Source organism: Nilaparvata lugens, chromosome 6, assembly GCF_014356525.2.
Source record: "Nilaparvata lugens isolate BPH chromosome 6, ASM1435652v1, whole genome shotgun sequence".
NCBI classification, from domain to species: domain Eukaryota; kingdom Metazoa; phylum Arthropoda; class Insecta; order Hemiptera; family Delphacidae; genus Nilaparvata; species Nilaparvata lugens.
This window is the reverse complement of record NC_052509.1, coordinates 20,584,300-20,610,683: the sequence shown is the minus strand read 5'-3', so window position 1 is coordinate 20,610,683 and position 26,384 is coordinate 20,584,300. Positions and strand designations below refer to the sequence as shown.

At 35.3% G+C, this 26,384-nt stretch overlaps 1 protein-coding gene across 1 annotated transcript in view; it reads right to left on the bottom strand.

Moving 5' to 3' along the window:
- Positions 1 to 26,384, bottom strand: part of LOC111046472 (locomotion-related protein Hikaru genki) — a 245,283-nt gene that overhangs the window by 8,992 nt on the left and 209,907 nt on the right. Inside the window, exon 9 of the mRNA XM_039430371.1 lies at positions 9,876 to 10,088. Coding sequence (XP_039286305.1) covers positions 9,876 to 10,088 — 213 coding nt within the window. The remainder of the gene's footprint in view (positions 1 to 9,875; positions 10,089 to 26,384) is intronic.

The window sequence follows — 26,384 nt, the reverse complement described above, 5'->3', positions numbered from 1 at the left end:
ATTTTTGAGATAATACAAAAGGAAGAGTAGTTTTATTCGAACACCAATATTACCGTAAAAATCAGACTATACAATTATTCATCATAAATCAGCTGTCCAGTGGAGTAGAATACTGACCATTCAAAAATATCGAACATCTTGAAAATGTATCTTTTCATCAACGTTAGTAGTCAGTTGTCTACTAACTTTTTCTTTCCATGAGCTGAGACCATGATTCTAGTTTGGAGTTATTGATAGAAACATTTTTTTTCCAATTTTTCTTTTTAATCTGATGATTGGAATTGCAATAAATATTATTGAAAAGAAATAGATTTCTCAAATCATGAAAAGTCAGAAATGAAGTTTGTAGGGAATCAGCATTATGGTAGATCATTTTTTTTTTAATTTCAACACACCGATTTTTTGCCAACACAACACAGAATGTTCTCTGATGGGTTGATTGGATTGGCGTATCGACGGCAGCCAGACCTGATAACAGCGCTCACACTCACATTCCCGGGCGACAAGTCACGGTACATAGAACAGAAAGCTCTATGTATATTCAAGTTTTCTCTAGACATTTTTAATTGATAAATTATTTATTAATTTTCGAGGAAAAATAACAACAGGTCAATGTAATTTACTGAGCGTGAGGTCTAGTGTTCACAGAACAACTAGTTTAATACAGTCAGCACTGTCAGCAGTCTTTGACACTGTGATATTCCGTTTTAGGATGGTTATAAATATTGTCTTGTCTTTTCAATAGAAATAATTGTACATTAAAACACGAAACTTAAACACAAAAATGTGTTCTCTTTGATTTGGCATAAACAAACGTTTTTAAATTTCCTCCAAAATCCAGTTTCTTTGCAATTTCATTTTCAATCGAGAGTATCGCGAGTGAATATTGAGCCTTTCTTGTGCCATTGTAGAGCGCAAATACATTTTAATAGGTTTGACTTTGCTAAAACTACGTTCTGCACTAACCACAGGAATTGTCAGGAAATTGAATTGTGCAACCCACAAGTTTGTGAACAAGTCTTCGCTGTTGAACTTTTTAAATTAAACTCGACACTTCGTTCGTTATGAGCAGATTGGAGGGGATAAAAATGCTTAGAAGGAGAAAACAATAGCCTATTCTCAAATTCAGAGAATTTTCTGGTGCCTCTGCTTGAGTACCGTACAAGAACATGAGATCAGTAAACATCACATGCTCCTGTTTCCAAAGAAATCGCTTTAGACAACAAATACTATAGTAATTCGTAACTCATTATTCTACATTGATCTAATATGCAGATAATATATAATGAGAGGCGCCAGGAGCTTTCTGACAGTCAAAACACAACATAATAAACTCCGCGCGATCAACTACGTCCACTCATATTGCACGCAAGCGTCACATGAACAACTAGTGAACAGTATATTTATTATTTAGAAGAAGATTGGAGATCATTCACTATCACAAGCTGTTTGAATCTAAAATTGGACAAAAATTTAGTTTTTTTTTTATGACGCCGAGGCGCCCCCCAGGCCGCGGCGCCCAAGGCGACCACCTCGATCGCCACACCCACGCGACTGATCTGTATATGAGTCACTGTTTTTGACAATTTTGGTGGGACAACTTTCATACCACTCTATACCAAGTTCAATCACTCTCCCAATCTTTTTTTTGTGTGTTATGGTCAACAAAAGTTTTGCCTTGGGCGCCTTAGAAGAACACGTCGGCCTTGTTCACTACCCTCCCCCCCCCCAAGGACATAACTTCTAAGTAGCTTGACCCTTCCCCTAGCATGATCCTAGGTATGCCTATGTTGACAGAATAATTGAGAATAATGTACCCTATTTATGTTTATGTTTTTGGACAAGGGACAGATTCAAGGGTCCAAAGGTTCAAAGTTACCTTATTCAGAAAGGTGGATGCATTAAAAAAACATCTTTGAAAGCTGATATTCCTAGTACTTGATAATTTCATGTTAATCAAGCCTTCAATAACTGCAAGAGATATGCTGTATGTTGCATACTTTCCGTAAAGAAATTATGTACAACAATAAAAAACCAATTCAATATTAATGGTGTATTGCAATAGATTAAAAGAACTCAAGAAATCTGTATTCATGTTTCACGAGTCACAACTGAACTGATTTACAAAATTTAATTATTTGAGTATACAATGAAGCTTTTCATGGAGTTTTTGTGAGTACTGACATAAATGCTTAGAAGCTTACATTTGGTTTTGATAAATTCTGGCCAAGATCGATTGAATTGAGGTTTTGCAACGCCAAAGTAATAAACCAGAACTGCCTGACAGGTGCTTGTTCATAATTCAATGTATAATACAACCCCACTTACAGTTTTCTGAGCAATTCTACAACCGAACATTTCTACAGTATATGAATAAAACCTGGATACATACACCAACTTATTTTATTCATCTTGACAAGGACAACAAGGATAGGATTCATATAATTTTCTTTTTCTTGATTTCTGTTCAAGATTAATATTGGAGCTAGGATGAATAGACTGGGAATCTATAACGCTCTCCTGATTGATAAATAAGTTATTTTTCCGATTGAGAAATAAGTAGTTAATATATGTGTAGTGTTTATGTAAATTTCTTTCGCAAATTTAACATGCGATTGATGGAATCACTATCCTTCCCCACGTTTATAAATTATTTTTATTCTAATTAATTGTCGGTTATGATTGTGACCAGTATAGGTGAAACAATCCATAAACTGGAAATTCTAAATTAATAATTTGGCTTATCATAATAATACATTTATAACATTCAAATAAACATTCCACGTATGGATATAAGCTACTCAGTACTGGGAATTAAGGAAGTACACGTTTCACAGTGCCTCCCAACTCTAAATTCTGGGGTGGTCCTCGACAATGCTGGTAGGTGAGGGAGTCCGTAGAAACATTTTTTTGGGAACCCCTGGTCTACATTGCGTTTTTGCTATCTGTGCTTATTTGAAAAAATAGAGATTCCGGAACTACTATATCTTTCTGATAGTGATGAATTACTCCATTTTATGGTGCATTGTTGAGAAACTTTCAGCTACCCAAATCGGTTTATTTGATAATATGAACTGGAAGGACTCACTGCTCACACAACTCTGATTTCTCATTCTTCATTTTCTCAAAGATAAATCATTTTGGAATGCCTTGACTCTTTGAGTAATAGCCCGCGCGGTCACCCTCCCTATCTGAGAACTAGTGACTACAATTTTTTTGAGCAGGGTATGATTACTAAATCTTTTCTCCAAAACAAAGTCTTTTCACACAAAGTGAGCATATCATACACAAGTGAATGAAATATTCAATCTGAGGTTCACAAGACAGTTTTCGCAAGGATATTGACAGACACAGAAGGAAATGGCAATATGGAGAGAAACAAAGAGACAAATTTCATTTTATCATAGGCTATCCAGGTCTTGAGATACAATGTAAGGTTACCAACTTTTTACTTTTCAGTAAATCAGTAAGTGAATTTTCAGTAAAGTTTGTTCGAGAATATAGACTTATTGACATGCTATTCTTGACAAACCTCTCATTCTCATAATTCTATCAATGGATCAAATTCAATGCGGGAAATTGTGTTTCCAATCATGTCTCAGTCACCATTGATTATGATGAACCTAATTTGGCGTTGAATTGTAGAGGATTTAGTGCTCTTGAGAACGGTTCTGAATTTTTTCACTATGAATGGTTTTCGAGTTATTTGGAAAAAACAGGTATTTTCAAAGACTGTGAGGTTAGCAGAGGGTATTTTTTTGTGAAGAAACATTTACAGACTATTTGTACCGAGTAACTAGAAAATCAGTACTACAATACATTCTGCAAGCATGTATCCTCGCTCCCTTCGTATGTCACAAGTGAATGAACAGAAAAATGAACTATAAAATCTCTAAGCTGTGATTCAATGAGTCTGAAACAGCTAATAAGCTGCTGATCCATGAATTCACGGCAAATCCCATAGCAAACCAGTTACTTCGAACAGTGGAGGAGACAATGGAGATTTGCAGGGATATGCAAGTACCCCACATTGTATGCTCAATCCGTAAATGAGTTTTGTGTGAGTGTGTATTAGCGATCGTAGCACAACGTGGTGGCAATTTTGGGAACTGGAGTGTATCCCAATTAGGTAGAGTACTAACAAAATGGGGAGATTTTTTTTATTACGTTTTTACATGGTTTCAAGCATGTAGAAGTGATTTTTACTAAAATTGAGCATTGACAATACGGGGTCTCCCCTTAGTGTACACACCTCCCCTTAATGTCCCCTTATACTTGATTGTCTCCCCGTATTATACCTTGTTCCAACACACACACACACACACACACACACACACACACACAAACACACACACAACACACACACACACACACACACACACACACACACACACATACAAACCAATACCCAAAATCCACTTTTTCGGACTCAGGGGACCTTGGAACGTAGAGTAATTTAGAAATTTGGGTACCTTAATTTTTTTCGGAAAGCAATACTTTCCTTACCTATGGTAATAGGGCAAGGGAAGTGAAAATAAGTAGAATTTATTGTGAGTCACTTCTCAATAATGTGTGAAACTCACAAAATGGGTTGTGTGATTGCATAGAGAAACCATACAAACACTTTTTTATGAAAAAAATATGGAACATAATGACCATGTATTTTGTGTAGTTGAGAAGTTGATATTGTGGTAATTATTCATATTGAATGAAAAAGACAAATTGTCAAAAAACCACAGATTCATTGATACTTAGAAAGACTGATTTCGGTTATTACACCATTGTCAATCTCTGAGAAACTAAAACTAAATACAAAAGCAGCAGAATTTATACTAGTAGTCGAGTACTGCTATTGGTCAAGGGCATGAACGCCTGCCATTGGACCAGCTAGACAGTCTCCTTTCACTCAACAGTGTGACAAAATGGCGGCTTAAGCAACAGAATCGCCATGATAACAAAAATTTACTTTCAGTACAAAATAAGAACCAAGAAAACAAATGTTAATAAAACAAATATGTAAATGGAAAAACTATTGACTAATGTATGCTTACAATTTTATGATAAAACTAAGTTCGTAGTGTTGTATTGGTTGAAATGAATCTGGTCATTTAAACTATTATGGGAATTTTCCTTAGTTACTCTTGTTATTTCCAAAGCCTGTGCTAATAGTGGAGTGTTGTGTTTTTTTTCTGGGTCAAAATTTTCCAAAATTACTCAAAAATTTCCAATCTGTAGAGATTTGAGTGAAATATTTTTGTTTTTAATCAGTTTTTAAATATCAAAATTCAAAATTTTTAGTTTAGTCTTTAGTTTTGAAGTGGAAATTGGACTTCTTGAAGTGAAAGTGGAATCTTAACCTTATTCTTTTTGACACTTGTATTTTGTATTTGTAAAAATTTGGGAGAAGACAGTTTTGGGCTATGCCTGTTGTCTTCTCCCAATCATATTATATTTATTATAATTATGATCTGTAATGACAATGGAATAAATAAATATTCAAAGATCTGCCTTTGTTATTAACATGCAGAAACTCAACTTTCTCCTCAACTGTAAACTTGTGATTATTTGTTAACAAATGTTCTGCATAGTTAGATTCCCAATTTTGAAAATAATTAGACAAATTTCAATAAATTCCAGCTTTGTAGGCTCAAACTGTGAGGAGAAGACTTGAATAACAATCCCATATTTAGGCCTTGTATCAATAGGTAGGGAATTGAAGAGAAATGGATTTCATGTTGCTTTCAAGACCAAACTGATTTTAAATAGTCTATTTAGCTGGAGTAAAGACAAAATTGATATTTGGGATAAAAGTCGGGTGTAGAAACTTAAATGTGGTGATTGTAATGCTAATGCTTATGTTTAAGCATAATTCCCTCCAGATCTCTCTTGATCACTCTTGTGTGGTATTTGACCTCCGTAGCTGAAATGTGACAATGGGTACGAGTTTGCAAGAGATGTGATCTTGTACATTTTCTAACTATTTAGCACTCCTTGCTGGAAAACTCGCTCATAATGCTGCGGATATTCTGCAGCTGTACATTGAAAACAGTGGGGAGTAGTAGAAGGAGTCAAGCAGACATGGAAAAAGTTCAAGTGGCATTAAATTACTAGTTGCATGTACCATTTTATGTGAGTAATCCTAGGAAGGTGGACTATCTTGGAAAAGCGTAAAGGGTATACATTCCTATTTTTCACGACTATAAGTTCAGCAGCCAATTAAGCAATATTGAACCAGAAAAATTCTATTGCTTTTAATAACATCCTCCTACATTTTTTCAAATAAAATCGAGATAACTACCGTTCAATTTGTTTTTATTCAGGAAATATCAAAGTATTGATATGTCCTCAGAATACACTGGAAACAAAAACGATTGGAAAACTATTCATATGAAACGTTTTGGATTGTTGGTTATTCTACTAATAGTTAAATATTTATGTACTGATGTGGAAAAATATAAAATTTCATTTAGTTCCAATACTTGCAGAAATTTTTATAGTCTTTCCTGAGTTGTATTTGTGATAATGCAGGAAGAATTAGAAACATTCATTGATGAATTTGTCGTTTTTGTAGTTGATTTGGAGTTTGAGCGGCATTTCGTTTAATTCAGAAAAATCCTCAGAAAGGACTGTCCTAAAAGATGTATTCATCTATTGAATGGAGCAAACAAGTTAAATATTCATGAAAGAACAGACTATTGCATATTATGAGCATCATAATCACGAGTCAAATGATAATATATGACTTCCTCGTGTGACTTGCTAAACAATAGTGGAAAATCAAAACTCAACAATTGATTGTCAACCAGGCACTAAAACATTGTGAATAACATTGTTTTAGCTATCGGAGCCATATTACTCCTTCTAAGAATCTTGTCCCATGCAGGAAAATTACGAATTACCTTTCCAGTAATGAAAAACCCTGCTGATTCTTTATTTGCGTTGATGAATTACTATTTTTTTTCTCCTACAGTTACCTTGAAAAGTGGCCATTCCTGCACTGATTACGGAACGCAAAGAATCACTTTTCCGCTCTAGTGCGGGAAAATTTTTTTCTGCACTCCAGATTTGCAACATGGCAACACAAAATAGTTGGTGGGTTATATAGAGGATTAGTGCACGAAAACAAAAATTAAGTTGGTAACAATGACTGTGGTTAGATTTAGATAAGAATCATTTCAATGGCTACCCTACATTTATGATAAAATCCCAATCTAGAAATCCAAAACAAGAATAATGTTCATCTAAATCATAATTATAATCATCGTTTACGAATTCTCATCATTTAATAATAAATAATAGTTTTTTCTATTGATAATTATTATTTCAACTGTAAGCAATGAGAAAAGAAGCAAATATACATTATAAAATTCGAATTTTGAGGTTAAATGATTACTGTTCGACATCCATATAAATAGAAAACATAAGAATACTACAAAAAATATTCTCTGTTGTCTATGTTATTTTTATGAATATTTTTCAAGTTTTTAGCTGGATGTAAAAAACTTATGTACGATTCTTCCCGCTAGGTCGCGCGCTTTTCAGTTCAGCCATTTTGAATCTTGTCCAATCAGCTGTTGGCGTGTATTTTGAATGTGAATTTTTTGTTCTATCTGTATTTTTTCTGATTCTTGAATGAATAAAAATGAGAACTATGGCTGAGAATTTTCAACTTCAATTGGATTATTAATTTTTAAATGAATTAAGGTTGTTATTAATAACAGCATCACACACACAAAAATTTGATGGATTTCAGCCATCATTTTACCCATAATTACCCACTTTTCATATTCAATGGTAACTGTAGGAAAAAACTAATGTGAAATACGTGCGCAAAGTTCCTCTGCTGCACTCAAGAAGCCATTCCGTCCTCGCCTACGGCTCGGGCGTAAAGGTTTCTTTCGGTGCAGCAAACTGTCACTTTGCGCACTAGTTGCACAAATAACTATTCCTATGCACTTTCAATGTTATCCTGTTACATCCTAAAAAAGGATGGATTTTGTTGTTCGACAAACCTTATCAGTTATGAGGTTCGAAGAATTATCCGATCAAAATTGAATTGATTGATCAAAACGTTCGAAAGTTATTGTACAATAAACAAATAAACAAACGAATTCATAAACAAATGAACAATGAACAAACAAATAACAAGCGAAAAAACAAAAAAAAGAACAAACAAATAAATGAAGAATGATTTTGGCCTTGAGTCAAAAGTAGGAACTCACTAACGCTCGTTCAAGAAGAATTTCACAATTCAGAAGTATATTATAAAAGTCTGAACGATTCAAGTGTCTACTTTGCTGGTTTCTGGCTTTTGAACTTCAGGAAATCATTTTGACCAGGATCAGGGAAACGTGGATTGCTTATCCTATTCAGTTAAGCAATCTCTAATTGTAACAATTGAGGAAAAACAATTTTCTGACTTCGAGCACTATTAATTAGAAATGTTGATGACATTAAGAGCTGCATTATGAACAAATGAGTCAATTAACGATTTGTATTTTTATCGACTCTGGGTCTCTCTGGAATGAAAATGGGCCCTTTGACAGCTGGGTAGCTTCCCGGAAGCTTAAAACTAATTAAACGTGTTTGTTTCATTAGTTGAAACAACATCGATGATTGAACACATTGACCAATTGACTAACAGTGACTAACAGTGACTAACATTAACTAACAGTGACCAATTGAAGATGGTACAGATTAGGGACCATAAACGGGAGACACTGACTCGATAAAAATCATTGATGCCAATCTTATATTATCAAGTGGAAAATCTAACAGATTTTTCCAAGAACTTGTGTTATACGATTTGCAGTAATAGATAAGGTTAGAAGAGGAGGTGAAGAACTCATAGACACCCAATGATTATCAAATTAAATTATCCTCAAATTCGAATAATCCTCACCACATCACAATCTTCACAATTGATACAAATGAGAAGGAGAGAGATTGATTTCTATACAAATAGTTGACCAGTTGTCGGTATTATTGGAAAATCATGGATATGAAAAATTGTTGGTCAAAACGTGATAAACTCTCCTCAATTGTTGAGCATTATTGTCAACAATTCATTTGTTTTTACTCATACTTAAAGCTATGTTGGTTATTACAATAGAATGTGTGTGAATTGAGATCGCTTTTCACAGTTACAACATGCTTCAGGTTCCAGGAACTGTAGAGGACTATGTTTTTTTTTGAGGTACTATTGGGCCTCCCGGGCTGGAGTATTCACTCATAACGCTGCTGACATTCGAAGACTCCAGACTGTAGTTATAAGTAAGAACTCACTACGCTCATCCAATAGTGTGAAGATTATCTATTATCTATAATATAATAAAGGAAAAAGATTACATTTACGGTATGGAAAATTCAGGAATGACTCATCATCACGTCTGAACTACTGGTCCGATTAGCTTGGGAATTAGCATATAGATTCTCATTTTACCGAGGATGGTTATAGGCCTATTTTAAATTCTTCAAGATTGCAGTAGGTCGAGTTTCTAGTTTATCATGTTTCAAATTAGACCCTTGCGGAGAACGGGTTACCTGACAGTTAATAAAAATAACAAGTATTAACAGAATATTACAATAAATTGATGTTAGAATGGTGAAGAAAGTTTACAAGCCTCTTCTGAATCAAAGTTTTCATAACCAGATATTGTAAGGAGTGAGAAATGATATTGTTAATGCATTCAGCGATGGATACCTTAAAATAGAGTAGAATATTTTGTGAATCCTCAAATCCACATTCTTCATCCATATTCAGAAATTTGCCAGAAGAATTTTCGAGCCTTTACTTCCGGAAATCTAGAGGAGTTCACTTTCATACCGGAAAAAGTAAGAAAATATTCTCATGAAAAGCAAGTTGAGACACTCACGTGTGCAGTTGGGTACAAGACCGGACCACCGACCGTCCAGTTCGCACTCGAGTCCGGGAGGACCACTCATGCGGAAGCCGAAGGCGCAGTTGAAGACGGCTCGGCCGCCGTAGCTGGTGTTCTGCTCCACCATCTCCAGGCCGGATCCGTCCGTCACCTCCAGCTGCGGACAGCGGATCGGCTCGCAGTGCGGCACTCGGGACGACCATTCGCCTGAAACACCAAAACAACATCATTGCACTTGGTTTTCCATCTTAGCTGTTGTGCTCTGATAGATGAGGAATGAAATTAGACTACTTTAGCTTTGAACTGTTGCATTCGTTGAATCAGAAACTCATGAAGGAGGCAGAATTCACCAAACTGACGAAAAACTATGAACAATAAGTGATTTATCATTTATCATAGATATCACGAATATCAGAATTCATTATTATTAAACGAAAATCCGAATTAAATGCTGTAATTCACCCCGAAGACTCCTGCTACTGCAAATATTGACAACAGGGTGAACAGCTAGATGGAAATTCCATGAGCGCTACTATTCAAAAATTATTGTAGCCCGGGAATCGAACCCAGTACCTCCTAATTGCCGGTCATCGAATTTCCAACTAGCTGTTTACTCTGTTGTCAATATTTGCAGTAGCAGAAGTCTTCGGGTTGAATTACAGCATTCAATTTGGATTTTCGCTTAATTCATTAGCATTTTAATAATTGCAATTTCTCAGTAATTTCCATATGTATCAGAATTGAAATTCGAATTCACATTTGCAAAACGTTTGCAATGAAATCGTTTGAAACAGATCGAATATATTTACTAATGAATGAGAATATATCACCGACACCTCTTCTTAATGAATACCTGAACTGCAATCGCCTGGAAAAATACCATAGCTTTGCTATCATCATCATCATCATGAGTATTCTGCCCTAGGGCAGGTCCATACATGATAACTCCTTCTCCGTTCCTCTCTTCCCTGTGCTATTTTCTTCAGCTTTGCTAAAATATGATAGAATTCAACAGTTTTCGACATATGAAGCTTATGAAATAATGTTAGTTCCAGAATGTGTGCGGGGTAACAGCAGCCGTCTCAATTTGCTCCACGTGTTTTGTCCGCCTCTCCCCGCCTCGTCAAATCACCTCTAATCAAACTTGCAATTTGGCGCCTCAATGCAAAAAGGCCGTACTCTATACAGTGAACAGAATACTGCACTATCACTCAGTCGAGTTGATGATACAGAAAAGATAGCGTAAAGATATCAGTTGCTTTTGATGGTAGCCTTCAGAAACAGTACAGAGTAGCGCCTTATCTTTGCCATAGGCAACCCGGCGAACATCACAATTAATTTCTACTGACTCATTATGAAATGGTCGGTCATCTATGGTCAGATTGAGAATAATGTTTAGTTCTACAACCCAATTTGTTCTTCAACTTCACTACAATTCATTTGTTCTCTACAACTTGATAATGATCATTCATTAACCTAATTGAATCAGTCATTTGAGAAACAATATGAGTTATTTTCAAATCATATTTTGTTACCAGTGGAATATAATTATTTATGGATTATATAAATTATAATTGATAATTTGTTATAATAGAATTAATTGATTATTATCATATAAATCATTTATGGATACTCATAAAAAGAATCATAAATAAAGTAATTAAAGATTGATATAGTGATCGTAAAATACACATAAATACTTCATGAATAAAATCAATCGAATTAGTAATGTTCCATTACAAGTTTATAGGGCTCTCTTAAGAACGCTCCCCTTATTGAAGCAACACAAGTCCTTTTAGGTTTCTCCCCACCACTAGAAAATCTGAAGCTCCGAGTAATGCTATTTCTCAAATAACATTATTTTCACATTAAAAAATGCAAAAACCATGACTCTGTATTTTTAAAACATCAAAAATAACATTATTCCTTCAATCAATACTGCAAAACCCATGTCATCTTTGGAGTCTTTCCTTCGGCGCTGCTGCTTGAGTAAGCAAGGGAATATAGATGCTCATTTACACTAGGTACACATTAGGGCTGGAAACAAGAGAGTTATTCCCTGTTCCGGATGTAAGCAAACTGAGCTGAAATGCCTAAGTGTTGTTTGTTGTTGGAACACTAATATTCCATTCCCTGAAACCCCGGGATACAGCCTTTTGCCTTCGCCGCGTCTCGTCTCTCCATAAATGTATCTTAGAAGAAAACAGCTAATGAACAGGAACATGGTGTCAATAATGCTCCAATGTTTATTTCAGACGGTGATTACAAGCCATATATAACATCAACGTGTTTACTCTCGCAAGTTATAAGTCTCGGATCTTACAAGAAGCATTAGAATCTCTTAAACTTGAAATAAGGCTAATAAGACTTACAGCGACTTCATATTTGCGTTGATGTAGCGCAAGCCGTAGAGCTTGAGACCATTCAGACTTGTTCTACTCGAATACTGGTTACATCAAATTCACGCATTGCATAATGCGAATGAGAGGTATAAGATTATGATAGAGTCCTGTGAGAATAATTACTTCAGCTCAATAATCCTAAATTTTTCACGACTTTAATTCATACTAGCAAGTAACCTGTGCTGTTCACTCGTGGAAATTCAGTGTTTTGCAATCCTCTTATGTACAGGAAACATGAAAAAATAAAATAATTATTTATTTTTATGTCAAAATCAAGTGAATGATATTCAGAGTTGCAGATTCTCTGCGGAAAAAAAGAGTTTGGTCTCAAACCCGCAACCTCTGATTCAAGAGCAGCGAGTGCTACCAATTACGCTACGGAGTCACATGGATAAAGCTCTGTTTGGTTGGATTTCAATCATTGCGTGAGCTTCAATTCCCAAATTGGATAATTTTTTCAAACTATAACATTAAAGTTAATTGATTGATAGCAATGAGAATCAATATCTCAAACTGTTTGGAAGATATCCACTTTATTAATCAGCACCATGCAAATCAGAAGTCAAATACATAATGGGTATTGATTAATAATGTGAATATCTCCAAACGGTTTGAGATATCGATGTGCGATTTTCGTCATTCATTTTGTTTTGTAATTCCGTATTGAAAACATGTTTCGGATGACTACCTCCCCATTCAAAAAAAAGAGAGTTGCATTCAAAATGGCGGATCAGATTTTTAAAGTCATAGTAAAGTAGTATTGTTAATTCGATTAGGTTCTCCAATCACACTCAACTCGAAATCACATTGTTTTGTGAGATACTAATCCGTACTTATACTTTTTCTCTCCTTTCTGTTTGGATTAATAATATGGATATCTTCCAAACGGTTTGATATATCGATATGCGGTTTTCGCCATTCATTTTTCCTTGAAATTCCGTATCGAAATCATGTATCGCATGACAACCTTCCTATTTAAAAAATAAAGTTTCATTCAAAATGGGGAATCCAAGATGGCAGACCAGATTTTTAAAGTCATAGTAAAGTAGTATTTCCAGTTTGAGTAGGATCCTCAATAACACCCACCGTTAAATTGTATGAGATATTAAGCCGTTCTCGGACTTTTCACCCACTCTGTATAGATTACCGTACTTGCTGGATATGTTATTGTCCAAATTTTCTCATCATTCATTCTCTCTTATTATTGTAATGGTATACCACTTAGTGGTGGCATGAAAATTCCTTTAACGAACAGACTCTTAGTTTCGAAACAAAGTCAAACTCAAACACTTATAATACTCGTATTAAAATCAATTCAAAAGACAATTTTTATTAATATCACCAGATAAGGTTAGATTCACTAAATGATTCTTGAATCAATTTCTACCTTATCTTCATAGTTTATTAATGATTGAAAAAGTTGTCGGCTTTTGTCGCGGCATAAAGTACTCTGGATATTTTCATCGTTGATAATTCAAATTTTTGAAGTTAGCAAACTTGGCAGGCAAGTCGATCAACGCTCATCTCCTTTCTCACTCACTCTTTCTAGCTCTCAAAGTTGGCCAATTTCGGCGCAGCATAAACTCTGCAAAGCCCGTTAACTCGATTAACTTAAACAAGGGCAGAAGTGAAACAGAAATATGTGACGCAACTTATCGAACTTTCCAGGCTATAATCTTCTTTTAGAACTTGCTTGTTCCATCGGCCTAGGGCAACTTCATATCGTTTTGCATAATAGCTTCCTGTTGGGCTTTGTTGCTCGTTTATAATAATGACAATCTCAAAGATAAATTGTACCCGGAATAAGTTTTGCTGACGAGGTTATCAAGGTTGATTTCCTCTTTGTTGGCAGCTTTTGCTTTGTGGCCCAGAGATTGTCATTTTGATGTTACACAAGCTAGAGCTTTGTTTGATTCGTTCAAAGTTGTTATGTGTTAGTATAGTATTTTCTACTCATACACATCGTGACTCTATTCCAGAAGTTGAACAAAGATTATGTGATATTGAAATGTTTATCGGGAATGATTCGCTTTCTGGTCTATTTGGGGAATCTTTGATATTCTTTAATACTTTTGTATTATGCTATGTGAATCTCATGTCGGCTCATGATACGGTAACTAATGTAAGATGTATCTCGAATCCAATGAACGAATCACACAAGTGTTCGATTCGAATAAAAAAAAATATAAAAAAAATGGTTTTAGCCTATATTGACTATTATATAGGCCTATGTGGTTTTGCTGTTTATTGACTTGTTATCTGAACGACTTCATATGGAAGAAAGCAAATTCATCTTCTTGACTTCAATTAAGTTCGTCAAGCTCCGCAAGCTTCATAAAATTTTTCTTATAAGAGTATTCGCTATTAAAAGTTGTCACGTTATTTTTTATAATCAAATAACGATTAGCCTCCTGCTTGGCATCAATCGGTAGAGCATGAAAATATTTTAATAATTATAAAAATCAGGTCGTGGTCTTTAATAGGATACAGTCTCATAAAAATCTTTATAGGCCCAGATATGAGCTTCCACAATAATATTGATAATTTATTAAAAAATATATATATAAAACTTATCCTATAGTATTGAGGAATAAAAATAAATCGTACACCATAAACAATTTGATACATATATTAACAAATATCTCAAAAATAAATCAGAGCAAAAATATATAGAGCGACAGAAATATATAATATAAGACAAAATAATAATCGAAATCAATAAAATATCACAGGCTAATACTATTCTTCAAATTTTATAGCACGAAACGCTACCATGTGCTTTCATTTTTATGATCATATGCATTTATTTGCATGTAGCTGCGATATCAGCTTGCTAATACTTGTCGACTTGGACAATTCTATTTCGAATAAATTTTTAAGTCAGCATGATAAATTGACAAACTAGTAATCTAAATATATATATATATTAAATTCTATAGTTTCTAATAGATTCCCTTGTAATAAATATATTTTTCCTCCACCTACTATCAAAAGTCTCATTTTACACCCTGGAATCGAATACTAAAGTACTACTTTTCCTCCCATGGGACTAAAAATAATTCCCAGCGGGAAAAGTGATCTTCTTTTACTCCCAAGGGAGTAAAAATAAACCCATAAGATTAACATGGGAAGAAGTCCGACAACGCCGCGATTGAAGAATGAGGAATGTGGCAACACTGTCGTGGTCGGTAGAGGAAAAGTAAAGAGCTCTATTTCGATCTTTGGAATATTTTAGCTCTAGGAAATAAGTAGCTCTATTTCGATTGTTAGGTTATGTTCAACCGTTGGTGGATATGAAAAAGTACACACCTCTAATGACGTTAGAGGTGTGTACTTTTTCATATCCACCAACGGTTGAACATAACCTAACAATCGAAATAGAGCTGAAATAGTGTGAAAGCGTGAAGATGTAGTAAAATTATTCATTGTTATAGGTATTGGTGTTGGTGGAGGAAAAATGTTGTGTGCATCACGGGACTAAAGTACTTATTCTCCCTCAGGGAAATTGTCGCCCTCGGCTACGCCATCGGGCGACAACAGTTTCCCTCAGGGAGAAAAAGTTGCACTTTAGTCCCTAGATGCACAAATAACTATTTTATCTCAGGGTGCGAGATTCGGCACCTGAAGGAATAAATAGAGCAATTCATCTAGTGAATCAGAGCTACATTAAATTATCGCAAATTATATTGTTGAAATTAATGATCATATAAATAATGTATTAACAGCCTAGATCTTAGTCTTCCTTGGTTGCTGGATCATTTGATATATGGATTGATTCGTTATTATCCAATAAAATACCTTTTATACTATCTTTACTTGCGCAAGTATTTTTACCAAATTCTTAATTTATAAGAAACCCTTTCGACGAGCTAGCTTTGATTCTTATTCAATTTCGAAGCACTGAGGGCGCCCTATCACTATTTCAATATTTTTCACTCACGTGCCGGAATTTTCTATAAGCTGCTGATGTCGATCCAACTCCTGGTGGTCCTGGATTATTGTAGCCGGAGTCGTCTCTTCCAAGGGGTTGTAAAGTTATTCAAAAATGACTTTTGCTTTATATTAGCATCACAAAGTCTTATGAGAAAATTTAGTAATTCAATTTAACTTTAAATTATTAAAAGATACAGTAAGGTATTGCACTCTATAATTTTTGGTGACCTCTCATGGTGGTAGTTGGCAGGCGAGTGGGGTTCTCGTTTCTCATTTTTACAATTTTCATTTCCGATTTCTAAATTTACATGAAATTTGAATATTCTGTTCCTCCGCCATTCAAGGCTCGAATAGACCGTACCAAAATATTAAATTATTACTTGTGTTACATCTTTAATAATTTCTTTGCCTTCGGGCCGTATACAAAATATAAACTATACAACAATAATTTACAAATTCTTATCATTTGTAGAAATATATACAAATATATTTGAACTGGCTCACTATTGCCGCCTATCAATTGCCACTATTTGATTGGTGCATGCAAATTATTACAGTATCCATGCGCCTAGTAACCTCCTACTTCCTTAATACATTTAATTATTTTTGTTGGGGTTTTTGAATATGCTTTTTACACGCAAAGTAATTTTTTACAGATTATTGGTTGTTTCGCATATTACAATAATTAGCCACGTGAGACGTTTAGTTCCTCAAGTTGCATACTGTTTTGCCACAATAAATTTCTGCCAAAGTGTTTGGTCAGATTCTACGTTGTGTGACTCGGTCGATCGTTAGGTCGCCGATCAGTAAATGTTCTATGCCTAACCTCAAATTTTCAATATATTATATAATATTATATAGTAGCAAAAATTATTTCTATTCCTCTTAGGCTGTTGTACAATTTAGCCAGGATGTCTGATATTATCTAATCTTTAACGTTATCATCTTTGGCGATATTAGCCTATTATTTCACTTAGACCTATAAATCTTTTAACTAGGGATTTTTATTTATCCATCCAAATTTAAATATGTCACAAAGTATCATATTATTTCATTGCTGTATTGATATCTCAAGTGATTGATAATGTCGATTGATTTCTATAGCTCCAATGAAGATAGTAGTTGCTGAACTTTAAATAATATTCTCATGTGATACAATGTTCATTTTCCTTCTCTATCCCTCAAAAGAAACTACTTTCATAGAGAAATAATAGCGTAAGTAGATATACCATGGTATAGGGAATTTATGTCGCAACTTTTACTGTTATCTCAAGCCGATTACTGTCGATTATTGTCAATTTTTACTGTTTTGTTGGGGTGATAGTGTGTGAACGGCACAATTTGAGAGACTATCAGCGTCACACAGCTGAATAGGAATGAACTAGGTGAATTATCGGCTTGGGATAACAGTAAAAGTTGCGACATAAACGCCCTATACCATGGGATATCTACTTATGCAATCGTTTCTCTATGCTACTTCTCAGTTCAGCTCAGATCCATTAAAACAGTTCTGTATACAGTGCTCCTATTATAATTATCCTGTCACGGGAAATTTCAAAAAAATTACTTCTCATAAGAGGTCATTCAATATCCTCTGTATGCTGGCAACACTGAAACTGTCACAGTATTTTATATGCCAAGGTGATGCATCGACATAAGCAACAGATTTCACCGATCAATCTCCTATTCAGCATAGAAGAACGCCATACTTTCCTGCCAAGTATGCTCTAGTGCTTTTTGATGCATCAGATGAGTTTAGAGAGAGAAGCCTCCTTCATCATACCTTCAAGAAGTCTCAGTGTGATAGATCACTTACATCGTGACAACATATCAAACAAGCCTCTAGAAAGGTTGAAGTATCTACCTACATTTTATGTTATTTTGAATTCATCAAGTTACTACTCCATCAATTCAAAGTCAGCGTGGGCGTAATATTGGTGGTGCTGGGCTGGTCAGCAATTGAGAGGTGTTGGGTGCAAATTTTGAGTAGAATAAGGTGTGTTCACTGTCAATACTGACACAGAGTGATGCGCAGAATTGGATTCGTACAAGTATTGAAAGAGTATGTGAGCTCTGGGTTCTCTATCGATAATTCAATTGCCGCATACGTATTTTTGTTCTCACCTGCATAACCTTAACAGAGTTTATATAGAAAATCAAACATATTCACTGCAGCTCATATCTGGCTTTGCAAGTATTTTACTCAGCAACACTGATATTGTTGATTTCCTCGAGAACTCAGGAATCTTGCCTTTACTGTACATTCAATCAATTGATTGCATTAATGATAATTAATGGATGCAATAAATTGATTGCAATTTCCTCCAACAGAAGGGAGAGAGTTAACTTGGACCCTTGGACCACATTCAACCTGTTAACAAGTATACGGACATCAAATTTGATCACAGGTGTTCATGACATAGTCTGCGTTCTGCGCTGATTAGTTTTTTGCAGTTTTGAGAGGAAGGGTGTTGAAAAATGATGAAAACATTGATTAAAGTAATGTTCTCTTCAAGCACTAAAGTGGAATTTTTTCAGCTCTGGTCAAGCACGATATGTGAAAGATAGAAAAGTGAAATCAACTGAATAGATGAAAATAATGTAGATCCATTGTATACAAGGAAATTGTGAGATGTGAAGCTGGTATGCTTTTACATTGATATATTATGCAAGAAAATGTCTAGATTTGTGTAATATTTTATAAGGGAGTATCTCCCACTACAATGAATCTCCCATAAGGGAATTTCAAAGAGACTCAAGGAGCAGATGGAATTAAATAGAGAATGCATTTATTCAAATGCTAATTAATATATAATGGATCTGCAGTAACAGGTTGGAAACAAAATGGTACATTAGGCCTATTGCACTTATTGATGTAGTGAGAGCTGAGATGTTCACTAACTGGCACATTTTAACTAATTTCCTCAACTTTTTCAATGAAAAAAATAATAATGATTTGCAGCATTTATTTGGGATTTTCGTTAAACAATAATTATAGACTCAAGGAGGTCTTTCCTACCACATTATTAGTAGTTGTTTGTAAATATTAACTGGAATATAGTATAGGATTGCACGTTTTCAGTGATAAGCTACATGTAAACGAAGTTATATTTTTGCTACGAAAAAGAACGTATGCCTCCATGACTACGATATCAAAACGCTAATTTTGGTTGAAACTGCAGTTTCTCTTCCGGAGTTTTCTGAAAGGCTGATTATCCTACCGGGAATACCGTTTGCTGGTATTTTCACGCCTTTTCATTCACCCCCACAAAATTTTCACGCTTGTTTGTTACGCACGCGGGCTCCGAAATCGAAGACAAATCAACAAGCTTTGAAGTTCTACACACAGCATCTCGTTTGGTATACGCTGTGCGTACCAAATGTTGTCAGGAGAATCGCGGTCCCTATGGTAAACGGTGTGCTGAAAGTTTTCGCGGCCACAAACTCATCACTGGGGAAGCTTTTTACTGTAATGGGGGTGAAGGAGAAGGGGGCTGCAACACCAAATTAAAAAGGTGAAAGGGAAAAGAGATGAAGGCTGGTGTGGTTGGCAACATGGAATAAATTTGGTATTCTTCGTCCCTCCTCTCGCATCCACCCCACCTCTTCACACACCTACCCCAAACTGAAACAAGGGAGGGTGTTGTCAACCCTGTCAATTCCCTTGTCACCCCCGGATATGCGTTCGACGCTCTTCCGCTTACATTTTCAATTTTATAAACAAGCAGCCGGTGTGCCGCTCTCCAGAGCAGAGGTTGACGAGCGAGAGAAAGTGAGAGGCAATAAGTGTATGTTGAATAAGGGAGGATAGGGAATAGAGAGGAAGGATGGGAATGAGGTAAGCACGAGAACAAAGAAGATGATAATGATTGCTTTTCGACGTCGCCGTCTCTTCTTGAGCAGAAATTCTGTTAGCGGTCCTGCAAAAGTGATTATGGAATGAATGCAAGCAAACGCCATTGATAGCAACCTCGCAGCACATGTGAACTTTGCATCCACTTGTTATAATTTTTAATCATATAATGCTGAGTACCAAACAATATAAACTCTGGCGTCATACGTTTCCGTGACTAATCTTGACAAGTATACCTGCTTTGATCAATTATTAAAACTAAGAAATAAACAGTTGGAAGTATTATTAATAGTACTATATACAATGTTGCAGTTTTATTCAACTCTTCAGCTTTACTGCACTCGTATATTTTTGACGTTTATTCCTATTAGCAATCGATCAATATTTTTCAACTGTTATACTTTTAGAGACTTACACGAATCAAATCACTTACTGTGCAAGAAGCAATTCTTGAATAACACACGCCTAGGTCATGAAGAATAATTTATTTCAGATTCAATCTGAAATAATAATTTCATCACATCAAAATACTTGGGAGAAATCACAGGAATATAACAATAATTATAGAAACGGTGAAAGCTAGAGATGACAAAAAGAAAGTACATCGCACCCATCCATCACTCATTTACAACTCCCACTCGCTTGTTACGGGGATATGAGAAAGGAATCGGTTCACATCCCAGTATAGCTCTATACAATCCCGAGATTTCATGCCAAGCCAGAATAAGACTCTCTCAGCACTCATCTCAAAAGGACTCAAATTCTAATATGTGATGAAATCCATGTGCACTCACACTTGAGCGGATCGCTTGAGGATTGAATCCTCGAAGGCTTTTTAGTGCCGACTCGACAACTGTAGTAGTCTACTCGATCTTATTAAACTGGATGTTGCCTGCAAAGGATGGAGCAGCGCCGGACAGGGTGTGTTATTTCATTAGATTGCGCCACTACCAATCTGGCCCACTTCAAAGCCGATAGTCACAAGGTTATTGCCGGCAATAAAACGACTCTCATTTGTCATCCAAAATAGACGACGTTTGACGTTTGCAGAAATGATTGTTAGAGGGTTACAACTGATGGTGGGAGAGGTGGGATTGGAGGATGAAGGGCGGAATTGATGGTGAGAGGGGAAGAAATGATTGTAATACGATGAAGGGATGTATTCGCTCGTGTTTTATGTTCCATTTGGTACTCGAAAATAATAAAGCTTCTCTTTGAAAAGGGATGACTAAGAGGAGCTTTCATCTTCTAATCTCTCAGCTACTACTGCTTTTATTCGACTTTTCTTTATGATAGGCTCACGCGGGTATTTCCACGTCGTTTCCACTCTTTTATGAATGTAATGCTACTCTGATGTCGTTCGTAGTCCGTTGATGGGAGATGGCGCAGTTATGAAATTTGTACCGTGTCAAGAATGTCTACTAACAACTATCATTTGCGAATTTATGATCGTAGGCTAATAACGGCTGGCATTGTTACCTTACCATGGGAAATGGATAGTCGAACCATGTTCTGAATTATAAAAGTATATCATGTGACCGGTGATGATATTTCTCGAATATATAATAGCAATAATAATGATTGTGTCATGATTTATTAATATGCGCTTGAATCCATTAACAATCAGATAAATCCATTATTCTATTTATTAGTTTGTGGGACATTCCATAGTTGTCAAACTAGGTACTTCAAACTTGGTATTTACCAAATATATTGTTGTATGCAGTCTTGTCCAGAGATATGATCACGTGTGAAGCGATTTAAACAAATTGGACAAGCTATTTTGCCAATATAATATTCGTCGATATTTTCAGGAATACACCGGATATGTTCATGATACTCCTCCAATTACTATCTGAGATTCAATATTGTACAAGATTTCAAGAGCTTTGAAGCAATTCATAGGATGTTGGTAATCTTTCAAAGTTTTTGATCCAATAATAATTTGTTTCGCTGGTACCGTCAAACCGGCTAACTTGGGACAGTTTTCAACTTTGACTTAAAATTCAGTTCCATTATTATTTTAATAGTTTATTTCTCCTGTGCTCAAAACTTAGGTCTTTAATAATACTTCAAATATATACATCCAATTTCATTATCATTCCAACCTGTTCTGAAAAAAATATGGTGTCCCATTTACTCGCAGAGGTTGGGTAACTTGGGACACCAATATAATTTGCGTGAAATAAGACAATTGAGTGGTTGAAGGAACTTGTGACATTGAATTTTGAAAAATGTGTTTCATATTCATAATATAAATACTTTAACTCTAAAATAATTGAATAATAGATAAAATAATTGTGTTTAATAATTAAGGGTTCACAATAGAAGTTATTAAAGGCTCGATTTGTTGGTTAGTGATAGTAGATTGTTAAGACTGTTAAAAAAGTATCTTAGCTGTTAATTATGTTAAAAACGTTATTAAATATTTTCAATGATGTGTTCCCAACAAATCCACAATGCCAGAACTCGGAATGAATTTCACAGACAGCTGGTGAGTTGGAATTGGAGGGAAGGGGTTAATCTGTCCCAAGTTAGCCGGTTTGACGGTAATCATTCAAACTTTTTCATTCAATAATGATTTTCAAACGGCTCGACTGATGAAGTAAAATAAGGCTTTCAATTGCGTTATATTAATCACGTTAGCAATGAATTGGATTGATAAAAAGAAACTGTACCAGTTTGAGTATGAATCTATACTTATAAAATTCTTATCTCACTGACTCACTGACTTACTCACTCACTGACTCACTCACTGATCACGATTTCTGGAAAACTACTGGATGGATTATAACAAAACTTGGAATATAGCTTCCTTATAAGTCCTAGGTGATCACTAAGAAATCTTTCGGCGATATTTCAACACTAAGGGTGGTTTTTAAGGGTTTAAAGTTCGTCTTTTAGCATGTATATTCTTCTTCTCCCAATCTGTTAATTCTAATTGAAATTCCCTTATCATATGTTACTATAGATCTATAATCTAGAGAGAGTACTTCTTCGAAACAGTTGTTAAGTGGCAAGTGACTAATAATTTTTTGTCAGGTTGGCATTGAGTTGAGTTGACTTTATTAGGTTGGCACCAAGTTGAAGAACTAATCGAATTGCATCTATCGAGAACAAATTGGGCACTGTTGCTTCAATCAGAGCTATTCCCGGGATTATAGATAATTTTTATTTTTCATAAAACAAACTTTTATGACGGGAGTTGCTTTTATCAATTGATCCTATCCTATCAAGACTAATATTTTGTTGTATATCCGACAGATCACGAAAACTGCTTTAACAATTTCGATGAAATTTTAATAATTCAGTATGATTGTATTGGGAGGATATTTTTAAAACTTCAGAAGTGTCCGTTGTGGAATCTGTTTGCAAAGAATGAGGAAATTCGGCCAAAATTTAACTTGGCGAAAGAAAGGGGCTATTTATAAAAGCGGCCAAATAGCTGTTGTTGCTTTTCTTAATGTAAAAATATTTTCCATAGAAGTAAGGCGCTTTTCCCATGAATCAATTATTCCCAAAAATTGATTGTTTTACTAAAGGAAATAGAAGGTAGCTTTCGATAAAAATATTGGAGAACATGCATAACAGTTCGTTGATATTCACTTGAAACTGTCAGTATTCCTCATTGATAGCATCAATGCTCCCCATTCAAACAATGCTGTGAATATTATTATAATTTGTTTACTTTAGATCAGATGAAGATAATAACCTAATGTTGAAAATCGCTAATGTTTCAATTTCATGTTTGACATTTTTGCTTTTTATGCCAGCTGTTATCCTATCCTATCTTATTAAGCTATCTTATATGGTTATATGGGTATATATCTGGCTATTTGGACCAGAGGGGCCTGCTCCGGTTGTCGTCAAGTTCATTAGGAGAACCGACAAAAACACGCTTCTACAGAAGAGGCGAGTGAAGCGCGATTTTTCGACCAGGCATATCGGCTGTAATACTGATCAACCTATCTACATCAATGTGTGTTTGTCGCCGTCAAGAAGGAAACTTCTCTCATTGGCTAGATCAGCGCACAAGGAACATCGTTTTAAATTTCTTTGGGTGAGAGACTGTAAAATTCTAATAAGGAAGCAGGAGGAAAGCCCAGTGATCGAACTCATATCAAGTGATTAATTAGATACGCTACTATCTCAAAACTCATTTACGATTCATGATGTTAACAATTCTAAGGTCAGTACAAATGTATAGTTCAAAATCTTTCACTATTCCAATTCACAGGACTATATCCAACACCAAGGGAAATATTAACTTTCATTATATTATTATGAGCTTACTAAAAATCATTGATTCAATTGGAGTTATTTTATTTCTGATTAGTCTATTGCCGATAAATGATATAACTGTTCTATCCGTCAGCTTTCCTTATCCTTATTATTCTATTCACTACATTGCTATTATAATGATTGGAGGCTCACCTCTTCATTCGCGTCCACATTTCACAAGAGAGCATTCATTTTAATTGCATATGTTTTCAAGTTTATCAAGCTATACCCTTATTTTAATCCAAATGGATGATATAATCACTAGTTTTTATTCTGATTCGTTGGCATTCAACAATGCTATGTGTCATAGTGGATCACTCTTTATAATGCACCAGGATATTAGGAGTATCAGTAGGAATTTTGATTCGTTCATATCTTTGTTAGCACGTTGTATACTAAGCCCGATGTGATAGTTCTGACTGAGGCTTGGTTGAAGGAGGGCGATGATAGTCTTTATCAGTTGGATGGCTATCAATCGTTATTGGTGGCTGGCAGCACACGGGCTGGTGGCATCGTTGTCTTCTATTCTAAAGATAAGCCTCTCACTTGTAAACAAACAAATTTACTTATCGAAGAAGCTGACTCTTTAATATTCGACTTGCTGTTGGGAGATTCTGTTTACTGTACTATTCTGGCTATCTACGGGTGGCATAGTCAACCTGTTGCTGACTTCCTCAGTAGTTTTTCGAGCGTAATAGCTGGAATAGGTACTAATCGTACCGCAATATGCGTAGGTGATTTCAACATTGATTTGAACTTAGATAATGAGATAGTTGATAGATATAAGAGTATTTTAGTGGCAACGGTTTTGAGAATATGATTAACTTAAATACGAGAGTGACAGACACCACTTCCAGTTGTATTGATCACTTATTGGTCAGAAGTAATAAGCCATGAATGAGGCCTTTGTAATTGATTCTCAAATAACTGACCATCGAAGCATTGGTTGTTTATCGGCATGCACTTATGAGCATACTACCCACAATGTCAGTGATGAGAGAGTAATAGTTGATTAAAATATATTGTTAAATATCTTTACTAGGGAGTCATGGTCGTCCGTGTACTCGGCTGATTGTTGTAATAAATCATTTGACTCTTTCATTGAAATACTGAATGAGTCGATTGCTGATAGTAAAGTAACTCTTGCTCGTCCTAGTGATCGCCGCTTGAGGAAACTGACACCTTGGATGACTGATGGTCTATGTCTGGCAGTATTGAATAGAGATAAGCTGAGGAAAAAAGTATCAAGGTCGCCTAATGATGATCGACTTCGGCTTCAATAAAATAATTTGAAGCGCAAAATTGATGTTTGGATTAAAGAAACAAAGGAAAGCTAATAAAGTAGACTGTTTGAGAAGGTCAAGGGTAATTCCAGAGCTCAGTGGAGGGTCATTAACTCTTTAGCTGGCAATAACAGGGCGAAAAATGGTGTAAAGAGTCTCCAGATCGATGGTAATACTGTTGATGACCCAATAGTTATAGCTGAACGATTCAATGAGTATTTTGTTCATGTGCCTAATTCATTGTCTACTTCCCTTATAGTGCCAAGTACACATAAAAAGGAAGCATATAATGGAGTTTTTGATGTAAGTTACGTCTCAAATTCTTTCTTTTGGTCTCCAGTATCTTGTGAAGAGGTAGAATTATTTATCTCAAGATTGAAAGGAGGTACAGCGACAGGTGATGATGGTATTTCTACAGCTCTGGTCAAGACAATTTCACATGTTATTTCTCCTGTGCTGGCTTACATTTTCAACAAATCATTCGCAGAGGACATTTTTCCACAAAATATGAAAATCGCTAGAGTTATTCCCATCTTCAAGAAGGGACAAGCTACTTCGATTGGCAATTACCGTCCAATATCTTTGTTGTCAGTTTTTTCAAAGGTGATTGAAAAAATTGTAAAATTTAGATCGATTAATTTCATGGATAAGCTGAATGTGATTTCTGATGTCCAATTGGTTTTAGGGAAGGTCTGAGCACTGAGATGGCACTTCGGAGGTTCATGATGCTGGTTCATAATAGTTTGAATTC